Below are 13,158 nucleotides of genomic sequence, written 5' to 3' on the forward strand. Positions count from 1 at the left end.
AAATTAACATTACAATGCTGACAAAAATCTTCTGGTTCCCTTCGAACAATGCGTAAGAAATTCACTATGTCAGCCCTATGGTAAATCAAACAGGTACCAAAAAAATAGAACAATTACACATAGTTCAGTTAAGTATAATGTTTGTTTTCTATATCTAAAAATTAATGAATGAAATAAAACATATCAACTATAGTTGACTTGGTTTCAGGAAAGCCACATTTCAAAAATTACATATTACATGATTTTCCTGATCTCATCCTCAGCCATTGGCAGGAACTTTGTAGGCCACCATGTTACTTTTTTTGTGGATTATAGCAGTAAATGAACAAAGACAGACTTCCTCAGCACTGGTAATGAACTGTGGTCCTGATTCTTCCCATTTTTCAGGTACAACCAAATCTTTGTCTGTATAAATCAGTAGATCAAATGAACAAGAAATTTCCAACAGTGGCAGAAATGTCACTGTAGCTGCAATCTGTCTGATCCCTGAACGGATTTCATCCTGGACAGCTTTCTGAGACTTTTCTCTGGGTGCACTATCATTTTTTGCAGCCTTGTCATACTCCATATCAAACTGCCATCTTTCAAGGACCTCACCACTTTCAACATCTGAGATAACTACAACCAGTTTCTGAATTGAACTGTTGTATAACCAATCTTTCAGTTGCTCCACCACATTGTTTAGGTATTTTATGAGCTCAAGATCAGTAGTTAGAAGCAAGGTGAGTCCATATTTCAGCACTCGAGTAAAGGTTTCAGATGGATATATGCCATGCTGATATAAAATGTTGTTGATGCCAAATGAGAAGAACTCACCCACAATTTCGGCACTCCTGCCCTGCTCCTGGGAGAGCTGCAGCGCCACAACCTGGCAAGTGCTTGCAGCTGGCAGACAGCAAACACTGCTGCTCCCACAGCAGTTTGCAGCCAATGGTTTCCAATTTGCATAGTTTTTATTTTCTCAGTTTCACTGACCCTTTCTTCTACACAGCCTATTCTGACATTAAGTCCATCTAATTAATGTTTGTTTCAGATTTTATGCCTTTAACATTTTAGAATGTCCATTTGGTTCTTTTGGGAGGCTTTATTTCTCTCCAAAACTACCCATCTCTTCAACCTTGGACTTCAAAAAGCTCATGGAAAAATGGAATTAAAAAATAAAAATATAAACTATTTCTCTACATAAGCTTCATCAAGTTCAAGACACTTTTATAAGCAATGATACCAACCATTTAGTTCATCTCTAAAGAACTGAGGGTCCTAGGAATTTAACCGTGTCAATGCAGTCTTTTTTACATTATTAACTAAACAAAAATGGGTGCCCTTTAAAGATTTTTTAACACTAGGAAACAAAAAACATCAGAAGGAGCCAAATCAGGACTGTACGGTGAATGCCTAATGATTTCCCATCAAAACTCTCACAAAGTTGCCCTTGTTTGATAAGAGGAAAACAGAAGTTTTGTAGTGGAGAAGGACTCTCTGGTGAAGCTTTCCTGGGCATTTTTCTGCTAAAGCTTTGGAGAACTTTCTCAAAACACTCTCATAATAAGCAGATGTTATTGTTATTTGGCCCTCCAGAAAGTCAACAAGCAAAATATTTTGAGCATTCCAAACTATTGCTATGACCCTTGCAGAAAAACCATGTAGCCTAGAAATATAAAAAAAAATTAAGCAAAAGATATGTCATGAGTACATAAAATATATATACATACTAGCCTATTTTATCATTTACTACCATAAACTATACACAAATCTATTATAAAAAGGTAAAATTTATCAAAACTTACGTACACAGATATTTACAGATCATATATGGCCATTTCTGGAAAATGTAAACAAATGTAAAGATGCAATATTAAATCATAACTGCATAAAATTAACTGTAGTGCATACTGTATTACTGCAATAATTTTGCAGCCACCTCCTGTTGATATTGAGGTGAGCCCAGGTGTTATCAATATCCACTTAAAATGCCACGTGATGCTATTCATCTCTGCATGAGCAGTTTTCTCTCTAGTAAATTGCATATCACAATAAACAGTGTTCTCTCTCAGTTCTTGCATATTTTTCTTTGTATTTAGGACAATACTGTAAACCTTTAATAAATACCATAGGACTCATAGAAAGTGCCACTAGTGGTTCTGAAAGTGCTCCTAAGAAGCAGAGAAAAGTTATGACATTACAAGAAAAAGTTGAATTGCTTGATATGTACCACAAATTGAGGTCTACAGCGGCAGTTGTCTGCCATTTCAAGAAAAAAGAATCCAGTGTAAGGACCATTGTAAGAAAAAAAAAGGAAAAAGAAATTTGTGAAGCCATCACTACAGCTATACCAGCAGGCTCAAAAACCATGCACTTTTTGTGAAATAACTTTTTATTTCATTTCAAAATGTAGTTTTTATGTGAGTACAGGATTGCTATAAGAAAGACATACGTATAGACTCTAACATGCTTTGAGAAAAAGCAAAGTCATTATATGACAACTTAAAGCAAAAGAAAGGTGAAGGATCTAAAGCTGGAGAATTCAATGCCAGTAAGAGATGATTTTATAATTTTAAAAAGAGGTTTGGCTTAAAAAATATCAAGATAACAGGAGAAGTAGCTTCTGCCAACCAAGAGGCAGCAGATGAGTTCCCAGATACCATTAAGAAAATTATTGAGGAAGAATATCTGCCTGAACAGGTTTTTAATGCAGATGAAAGTGCCCATTGTTGGGGCTGGGGGAAGCCACGAAGGACATTTATTAGTAAAGGAGAGAAGCATGCACCAGGATTTAAGACAGGAAGAAATAGCTAACTCTACTATTTTGTGCAAATGCAGTTTATGATCATAACTCTCCTTATCTGTAAAGCTGCTAACCCCTGAGCCTTGAAAGGAAAAGACAAACATGAGCTGCCAGTCTTTTATTTGTACAAAAAGAAGGCCTAGACAATGAGAATCTTTTTTCTGAAATGATTCCATTGATACTTTGTCCCCGAAGTCAGGAAGTACCTTGCCAGGAAGGGACTGTCTTTTTAAGTTTGTTTTATATTGGACAATGCCTCTGGCCCCCCAGAGCCCCATGAGTTCAACATTGAAGGCATCGAAGTGGTCTACTTGCCCCCAAATACGTCTCTAATTCAGCCTCTACATCAGGAGGTCATAAGGACTTTTAAGTCTCATTACGCACAATACTCTATGGAATGGATTGTCAATGCTGTGGAAGAGAATCCCAACAGAAAGAACATCATGAAAGTCTGGAAGGATTACACCATTGAAATGCCATCGTTGTTATAGAAAAGCCATGAAAGCCATCAAGCCCGAAACAATAAATTTCTCCTGGAGAAAACTGTGTGTGATGTTGTGCATGACTTCAAAGGATTTACAATAGAGCCAATCAAGGAAATCATGAAAGAGATTGTGAATATGGAAAAAAAAAATGTGGGAGAGTAAAGTGTTTCAGGATATGGATCTTGGCACAATTCAAGAGCTAATAGGCACCACACCCTGTTAAGAGAAGATGACTTGATGGAGATGAGCACTTCCGAACCAGTGTCACTTGATGAGGAAGAAGATGCAGAAGAAGCAAACATTAGACAATCCAGCAGAAGGGTTCCACTTATTCAAGACTGCTTTTGACTTATTTTGCGACATGGATCCTTCTATGATAGGGACACTAAAGCTAAAGCAAATGGTGGAAGAAGGAAGAAGGGGTACCATATAGAAACTTTTTTACAGCAATAAAAAAGCAAAAATGTCAGACAGAAATCACGACGTATTTCCGTTAGGTCACACTGAGAGTGCCTGCCTCTCCTGCCTCCCCTTCCACCTCCCCCACCTCTGCCACGTCTGCTGCCCCTGAGACAACAAGACCAAGCCCTCCTCTTTCTCTTCTCCGCAGCCTCCTCAACTGGAGATGACAAACATGAAAACCTTTATGATGATTCAATTCCGCTTAATGAATAGTAAATATATTTTCTCTTCTCTATGATTTTCTTAATAACATTTTCTTTTCTCTAGCTTACTTTATTGTAAGACTACAATAATGTTACATACATATAAAATATATGTTAATCGACTATATGTTATTGGTAAGGCTTCCAATCAATAGTAGACTATTATTTAAGTTTTAGGGGAATCAAAAGTTATATATAAATTTTCGACTGCATGGGGAGGTCAGTGTCCCTAACCCCTACATTGTTCAAGGGTCAACTGTATTCAGTATTAAACAAGTGTATATGGAAAATGATGAGCAGGATTGTTTAGTGAATTACTCCAGAGGCTCAGTTGCCTAGAAATGAGCTAGCTGACATGAAGGCTCCTCCCAGTGGGAAAAGCTATACACAATCTTACTTCCCCTAGGTCTCAGGGGCAGTGCCCCCAGTTTTCCCAGCAGTACCCAAACCAACCAAGTCTAATTTCAAACTGCTTGGCTTCTGGGCTCAAATATTTATTCCCATCACCACTCCCAGACACTCCCGTAAATACACACATTACAAGGCCACCCTTATTCTTGTAACCAGGATGGGGGCCCTCTGCTGAGGAACAGTCCTGTGTTACATCTGGCTCAATTCCACCTAAGCATGCCTCTCTGCACCTGCCGTCTTTCATGCTCATGAGTTCCAGTCTTTACTAAGTGACAGTTGCTCGCTGTTACCTCAGTTCACTAATTCACTGTGTGATCTTGGGAAAAATCACTTCCTTTCCTTCTGAGCCTCAGTTTCCCCATCTGCGAAGTAGATTAGTCTAAAAACCCATTGTATCTTATGTATTATATATGTTATATATTGATATAATTATATATGATCAATATGATACATTAAATAATTGTTATATTAAGTAATTAATATAATTATATATTGATTGTATTATATATTATAACATATCATATAATTTTAGTAGATTATTTTGTATAACTATAATTATATAATATCAATTGCTACCATTTTTTAAGCTCCTAGCATGTGTCAAGACAGTCTTCCTCTTCGTTATCCCCCACCAACTTCCTTATGAGGATGCCATATTGGAATTGTCTGTTTGATTGCTGATCCCTCCAAAAAGAGTATAAACTCCATGAAAGGAGGGCGATCAATTGCTTAGTTGCTCTTTACGTTGCCAGCATCCAGAATAGTGCCTGCACATAGTAGGCACTCAATAAATATTTGTTGAATAAATAACTAATTAATGCTAGGCACTTTATATGTTACATAATCGGAAAAGAAACTAGCACAATAATACAATGACTAATGGTAACTAAATCAGTTAGCTCGCACTTCCTTTCTTAAATGTGGCTATAAAAAGGAGTAAGAAAACTCAAGTGAAACTGACTCTGCTAGAACAGTCCCGTGCTCATCCACAGAGTAGACCTCGGGAAAAGATGGCTCAGCACCACCTATGGATCTTGCTCCTTTGCCTGCAAACCTGTGAGTTCTGACTCTTGCTGATCCCCTCCTCATTTTCCATAAAGTTTTAGAAATTGCCCTTAAGGAAGACATTGAAATGTCCCTTTGATCTGTTTTTAACAGAATACCCTGGGTCTCAGCATGTACTGTACTCAAAAGGGAACTAACTGGCTGGGGGAAGTCCAAATCCAAGTGTTTTTCAGCTTTAAAGTTTCTGCTTCTGAATTGTATCTGGGCTCAGCCTCCACAGGTCTGAGAAAAATGTATCTCAGAAGAGTCAGAGCTTGGTAAACCCACCCATAAGGCCTGGCAAAAGAATAGATCATCCAAAACCTTGAACGACTTAAAAGCAATTTCTTCTTGGCTTTAGAATGTGTTATGTGGTTGTTGACAGACATATGTCCTTCCTAATTATAGTTCACTGCTCTATCAGCTTAGTGTGATGAATGACTCATTTTTATTATTGTGAAAACTTCATCTCTATAAGCTCCCTTTATTTTCAAAACACATTTAGGGTTATTACTCTGCTTTTATCCTCCAAAAACTCTAAAATAAATGGGAAAGAGATTATTATCCCTTTTATAACAAATAAGTCTCAAAAAAGAGGTGCAGAGCTTGAATTAAAAATCCTATTTTTCTTACTTTTATGGTTTAACAAGAAACTATAAGGGACAAAATGAATATTGGTTGTTATTAGTACAAAGAAACATTAACACGGGTCTGAGAGTGCTTTGTAATTGCACATATTATCTTACTAAATCCAAACAATTGTTCCATTTATACAGAAATTTACTATGTTCAGAATTTCTAAATCTACTTCTAGTATCTCTTACCGGTTCTGAAAATGCACTAGCAAACTCCTGGCATGAATGAGAATCCAGGGAACCCAGTGAGTTAGGATTTTCTGAAAAGGTAGAATCGACTGTGGTCTTTCTGTTTCCCTTAACCACTTAAAGTTGTGGCTCCTTGAATTTGAGCTTCATGGAGATTGCATCCACTAGTCAGGCCAAGTTTTCAGAGCCTCTGCTGATCACTCTAGCACGGCAGACAGAAAATGCAAGAAGATGTGAAAAGGAGTTGAATCTAGCAATGTCCCTAATCTTCCAGAAAAGGGGTGGAGAGGGTGGCATTTGATACTGCTTAATTCGCAAAGCATTCTGCAATTTTTATGCCTACATTCTTATTTCATCCATACTAAAATCATTGCAATGGACAAGATAGATATTATGAAGTCCATTATGCAACAAAACAAAAACACACACACACAAAGAATAAACTAAGATTTAGTGTTTTAAAACATCACCTGAAGTTTCACTACCTAAATTGGTAGAGCTGGAAATGGACATTGGTTCTTCTAAACCCAAGGCTCTTTCTGCTCCACCTGACCTCCTCACTCATTAAGTTTTCAAATCCTTGATCTCTTCCAAAAGCTAATATCTGCTAAGATAAAAGACAGCTCTAGGATACACTTCTCTCATCTACTGAAACTGAAATCAAAGTTGTCAAATCAGCTAGTAGTAAATCATTCACCCATCAGCTTTGTGACCCTTGAAGAAGTTATATATGATCTCTAACTCCGTTGTTTCAACTTCAAAATGGAGAAAGTATTAATACAATAGGATTGCTTTGAGAAGCAAAATGATAACGCAGGTACAACACTTGGCATAGTACCTGCATATATTTAGTGCTTAACAAATATTAGTTAATGCAACTGTTGGTTTCACGCTTGCATTTCATGCATTATTAGTAAGGGTCATGGCTTCATTACACAGACATCCTGGGCAGGACTCTTCTGTTTGGGATGGTCCAAGGAACATAAACAGGAGAAAAGTTGGTGGGAGTTTGAGTTTAGGTGTGGGCTGTTGAGATTCTGGAAAAGGAATCCAGGGGTGAGATATTTATTTCATCAGGGATCCAGAATTGGGAGTAGGGCTTGTTTTCATAAAAGCAAAACTACGAATACTTTCATATACTATTCACCTTTACTGAATGGATCTGTGTGCCTCTTAAAGTTTATTCCGCAAACATTTCCTGAGCACAAAAATGGACCCTAAATTTGCCCTGCTACTGTTCCTGGTAGAGGTGGCCTCTTGTATTCAGTATTGAGCTTAGGAGTCAACACTGATTTTACACATTTCCCTGGAATTCGGAGCAGTTGAAGAGGCTGAGAAGCAGTGGAGAGATGCAGGTAAAAACCCCCATTTTCCCTTGAAATCACTGGCATAAAGGAAGTCTGAGTGTGCAAACACATGACTGCTCCATGTTGGAAAAGTTTCTCTGAGAATCAAGACTCACAGTCTTATGCTCTGACCTCAACTTTCCAATCATGGCTTTGGGAACGCTGTGACTCTGACTGTCCCTCCACATATCCTAGTAGCTACTTACACTCTGGGGCAGAAGATGGAAGAGTCCACCAGTTTCGCTTTTTGCCTATCCACTCGACAGGTTCTTTCTCACGCTCTTTTAATTCTTCCTTTTCTCCACCTCTTTCTTCTATTTCTGCAACTCCTCTTATTTCCCATCAGCAATAATAACTACTAACCATTTATGGAGCAATCACTACAGGCCTGGCATTACTCTAAGGAATCAACAGTTATTATTTTGTTTAATCCTTACAATATCCTATGAGATGGATCCTATTAATACACACATTTACAGATGAAAACATTGATACACAGAAAGTCAGAGGTCATTTAACAAAAAGTAGAGGCAGCAGAATTTAAACTCCAATGCCCTTGTACTTAACCACCAAGTCCTGCTGCCTCCACCCACCTTGCTGCTGACATAGAGTAAAATACTGGCCCCACTACTGATGGTTATCATATCTGGAAATTTGACAATGAAGAGTGATGATTTATTTACTTCAAGCAAAACAGGATTATTCAGGTAGAAGCTTCACCTGTCTCTACACCCACCCACAGAGGGGTAGGGGCTGGGTCAAATCCTTGCCCATAATAGAAATGCAGGCAGGCCAGCAAGGCAGAATGTCCAAGCAAATAACCATCTCCAGACATGGTTCAAGTACTATTCACTTCAAAGTGATTGGAATTGACTTAAATTAGCTTCTTTAAAACAAACAAAAATCCAATATCAAAATGATCTTGATATCATATTGGATGTAGAGCATAGTCATGGAGCATTCCAGCAGTTGAAACTTAAAAGTCCAAGAGGTTAGTGGCCCCTGCTGGATACCTGTCCATGGGTAACTGGACCCCAATCATCATCCTGGGGTCAGAGACAGGATGCATGCCTGGGGAGTGGTGCTGGCAAGAGCCATCCTACCACTGGTCTGAAGTCCTTGCATAGAGGGGCCTTCAAGATGAAGACAAGGCCTCTGTTCTAGAAAGATATTTGAATAGATGACTATCATAAGCATTCAGAAAGAGCTTGAAAGCAGAAGCCCAGCTATAAAAATAGAAATAAATTATGTATAGGAAAAACTGATTATCAGGATATCAGCTCAAAAACCTAGTTTCCAAACAGAGGCCAGAAAGCTGCACACTGTTATAATTCAGGACTCTGGCAGGAGAAAGTAAAGGCCCACTGATCTACTGAAGCAGCCCTGGAGATCAATATGGCAACCAACAAGGTGGCCAGAGTACCTTCACAACAGGAGCCCAGTGGTCAGTGCTAGGCCATTCAGGCTACTAGAGTATTCCTGAATCAAACCTTTCTTGTCTTGGACCATGGAGAGGGATGAATCTGCAAGTTTGGGGATAACTAGACTCACTATGTAGAACCTAGAAAAGAAAGAGTGGTGAGCAATCAGTTGGTGGGCTGATGTTGGTGGAACTGTCTGGGCACCCACATTTCCTTTGTTATACTCAATGTTCAAGTGTATGCTAGTGGAGGGGAGGAGTGGTAAAACAGGGGACGGCCATGACCCCATCTCTGTTTTGAGATATTATGTGTGTGCGTTTTTGTTTTGAAGAAGCTGTTTCACGTCAACCCAAATCTCAATAAAGATGACATAAAGTAAAAATTCCAGAGGAAAATAGTACACTATCCTACCGGGGTAGTAGGTTCTTTTTTCTTAAAACCTCATGACCAAGGACTTTCCATCCTTGTGGAGAATGACACAAAACTTCCGGCTGCCTAAGCATTTGTTTCCTCTTTCTCTCTATGTCCCCTCACTCAGTGTGACCGGTTATTTATGTAACAGACTCTCCTGTGGGTGCCTCGGGGTAAAGCGACATCTGCTCACCCTCCCAGGCCTGCAATACTCAGGGAGGTTCCACCCCCACTTTTTGATCTAGGAGGCAGTGGATGAAGAAGAGGAGGGGAAGTGTAGCTAGTGCCAAAACAGAACCAAAAAAATGCTTATTTGAAGGATCCTAAGAAAGCAAGGGAGTGGAGGTGTCTGCTAAGCAAACAGTACAATCTTCTCCATTTCTACTCTTATTAATAGCCACATTTTGACTTTCTCTAACATCTCCCCAATACGCCAACCCCTTTTTTGCTCTTCAGAGTTGTCTGGGGCTCTATTTTAATCTCTGTGATGATGCATATTTTTTTTATATAACAAGCACATACAGTGCCTAGTATATGCCAGGTACTGTTTTAAGACGTTTACAAATATTAACTCATATAATCCTCAAAACACTTTTATGAGGTAAGTGGTACTATGATCTTCATTTTAAAGCTGAGGAAACTGAGGCATAGAAAGATTACTATCTTTCCCAAAGGCTAATGGCCAGTATCTGACAAAGCCAGGATTCAAGCCCAGGTAGTCTAGCTCTTAATCACTAAGTCATGGTGTCTGGCAGAGGCCAGGCCAAGAATGTGCCTCAAGACAAGACTCCCTTGGGGTGTCTGGATTCTTCTCCATTAGTATATCCACTGGAGAGTGCTCTCATGTTGTCTAATCCCTGTAATTCCTCAAAGTGGCAGGACACCTCTGTTTTATTTTACTTACCAGCTAGGACCATGAGACTTAGCAGGTAAGTGACATTCGTGGTCATTGAGCTAGTTGATAACAGACGCTTGATTAGAACACGTTTTCTCTTTTCTTTTTGAACAGAGACTTACTCTGTCACCCAGGCTAGAGTGCAGTGGCATCATCATAGCTCACTGCAACTGCAAACTCCTGCGCTCAAGTGATTCTGTTGCCTCAGCCTCTGAGTAGCTGGGACTACAAGCATGTGCCACCACGCTCAGCTAATTTTTCTATTTTTTTGTAAAGATGGGGCCTTGCTTTTGCTCAGGCTGGTCTTGAACTGCTGGCCTCAAGCAATCCTCCTGCCTTGGCCTCCCAGAGTGCTGGGATTACAGGCGTGAGCTACAGCGCTGGCTACAGAACATGTTTCTTGATCCCTAATTCAGGATAATTTTACTAACTATACTGTGGGACCCCATTTTGTGGATCTATATAGATTTTCTTTACAAACAGTATGGAATATTGGAGTAAAAAGAAGTTACAATTAGCCATCTGCTCCTTCTTATTAATCAACTTATACCCTTAACCTTTCACACAGAGACCCAGAGACCAGTAAAGAGTTCTGTCTTGCACTCACTCTTTTTCTTGCTCAGTTTTTTTGCTTTGTTTTTTTTATTATTATTGTTATAAAAAGGGTAATTGGATCAGTAGCAAAAAAAATTATCTACTATTTATTCTTTTTGTTCAATAAACATTTATTTAATAATCATCCACTAGTTGTTGGGGCAACAGCAGTGACTGAAACAAAGACTGCATTCTTGGTAGTTGCATTGTAGTAGGGGTGTGTTGGGGGGAGATTGGAGAGACAATGAATGCGCATGCCGTGCTTTAGTAGTGATGACTGCTATGAAGAAAAGTAAAGCAAGGCAGGGCAACAGAGAGTGATGGGGTGGGGGTCGCTCTCCCTAGCACCTCTCCCCCACTGGTGTCTTCTATTTTAAAACAAAATCAAATAGATTAGCTTTACTTGACCCTCTAGCTACTGTCCTATTTTATCTCCTTTCTTTCACCGTCAAGCTTTTCCTCCACTCCTTACCCTCTGTTCTGTCAGTCCCCTAGGCTCTGGCCTCTGATGGATTGTCTCACTTGCACTACATTCTCAAAGGCCATCGGCGACCTCCTAACGTACAAATCCAGGGCCATTTTCAGTCTGTATCCCACCGAACACTGAATTGTTAGACATCAGTGATAATCTATCTCCTCCTTGAGACCTTTCTCCCCTCCTGTTCCGTGATGCTGTCCACTATTGGTGCCTCTCTTCATTTTTACCACAGTCTATTCAGTTTCTATAAATGTGAGCACTGCTCACAAGACTCAGTCCTGGACATCAGCTGTACTCTTCCTGAATGACCTCTCCTCCTCAATCACCCCTTCTCTGCGGATGATTTCTAAACTCCTTGGATTTCAGTTTGACAGTAAGTACCAGACACACTAAAGTAAGAATGGCTTAAAGAAGGAAGAAGTTTATATTTCCTGCTCATGTAAAAAAAGCTCTGGAGTTGGCAGTTCATGGTTGGTAGAATAGTTCACAAAGTCATGGGGTCTCAGACTTCTGTCTTCCTGCTCGCCAATCCTCAGTGCTTGGCTTCCTCCTCATGACTCAAGATGTCTGTCTGAGATCCAGCTATGATGGCCTTCCAGACAAGGAAGACATGAAGAAAGCAAATTGCCCTCTTCTTAAAGACACACAAGTCACACACAGCACTTCCATTTTCATTCTGTTAGGCTGAACTTAGTCCTATGACCAAAGTGAGCTAGCAGAACGCAGGACAATATAATCTTTATCCTGGATGCTATGTGCCCTGCTGAATATTAGGGATTCTACTACTAAGAATGAAGGAGAGAACAAATATTGAAGAACAGTTGGCAGATTCTGCCACAGCCACCCAAATGATATTTCAAGCCCATTCTCTCCTTAAGTTCCATCCTTCCAACTGCTCACTTAGATGGTCCACTATCATCTCAAATTCAATATTTCTAACACTAAACTTGTCTTCCCCCTTTGACTTCTTTCCAGCATAAACTTTATCAGTTTTCCAGTATCTCTCAGTTTTCCACGGACACAAAGTAGAACCTCAAAATACATGTTTAACAGTTGAATTCTATTAGTTGCCTCCTTATTTCTTGCCTTTCTTTGCACTGTCTCTCAAATCCAGCCCTTCCTTTCCACAACCATTATCATCCCCTTGTTTATGTCCAGGTGGCTGCAGTAGCCTCCTAAATGGTCTCTCTAGCCCAGCTTCTCTTTTTTGTTATTCTTTTCACACATCACTACATTACAATAATTCTAAAACATTTTTTTAATCTTCATCCTCACTAACTTTAACGGCACCCTTCTACTTGTGGCATAGACTGCAAACGCAAGGCTATCTCAAATCTAAACCTAATTTGTATCTCAGCTTTGCCTCTCTCTACTCTGTTATGCAAATCTATACTCATCCAATTGACATCACAAGTTCTGCTTCTAAACTTTTATTCAGGACCTGAAGCACCCTTCCTTTCTCTCTCTCCATCCAGTAAAATTCTCTTTGCCCTTCAAGATCCTCCTCAAATTTTACTTTCTCTGAGAAGTTTTTTCTTTTATTTCAGCATATTAAGGGGGTACAAATGTTTAGGTTACATATATTGCCTTTGTCCTCCTGAGTCAGAGCTTCAAGCACGTCCATCCCCCAGATGGTGTGCACCATACCCATTAGCTGTGAATATGCCCATCCCTTCCTCTCCACTCCAACCTTCCTGATACCCGATGAATGTTACTACTATATGTTCACATAAGTGTTGATCGATTAATACCAATTTGATAGTGAGTACATGTGGTGCTTATTTTTCCATTCTTGTGAT

General features: G+C 39.4%; 2 protein-coding genes across 2 annotated transcripts in view; one reads left to right on the plus strand and one right to left on the minus strand.

Annotated features, from left to right (window-relative positions):
- Positions 1–259: 259 nt before the first annotated feature.
- On the minus strand, positions 260–11,427 carry LOC105806410 (mitotic spindle assembly checkpoint protein MAD2A-like). Its single transcript, XM_012639517.1, has 2 exons — positions 11,404–11,427; positions 260–868 (listed from the first exon to the last, which is right to left on the minus strand). The coding sequence occupies exons 1-2, from the start codon at positions 11,425–11,427 to the stop codon at positions 260–262; spliced, it is 633 nt and encodes a 210-aa protein (XP_012494971.1).
- Positions 11,428–11,698: 271 nt separating this feature from the next.
- Positions 11,699–13,158, plus strand: part of CD84 (CD84 molecule) — an 18,022-nt gene continuing 16,562 nt past the window's right edge. Inside the window, exon 1 of the mRNA XM_012639518.1 lies at positions 11,699–11,732. Coding sequence (XP_012494972.1) covers positions 11,699–11,732 — 34 coding nt within the window. The remainder of the gene's footprint in view (positions 11,733–13,158) is intronic.

Source organism: Propithecus coquereli, unplaced genomic scaffold (genome assembly GCF_000956105.1).
Source record: "Propithecus coquereli isolate 6110/MARCELLA unplaced genomic scaffold, Pcoq_1.0 Scaffold140, whole genome shotgun sequence".
Taxonomy (NCBI): domain Eukaryota; kingdom Metazoa; phylum Chordata; class Mammalia; order Primates; family Indriidae; genus Propithecus; species Propithecus coquereli.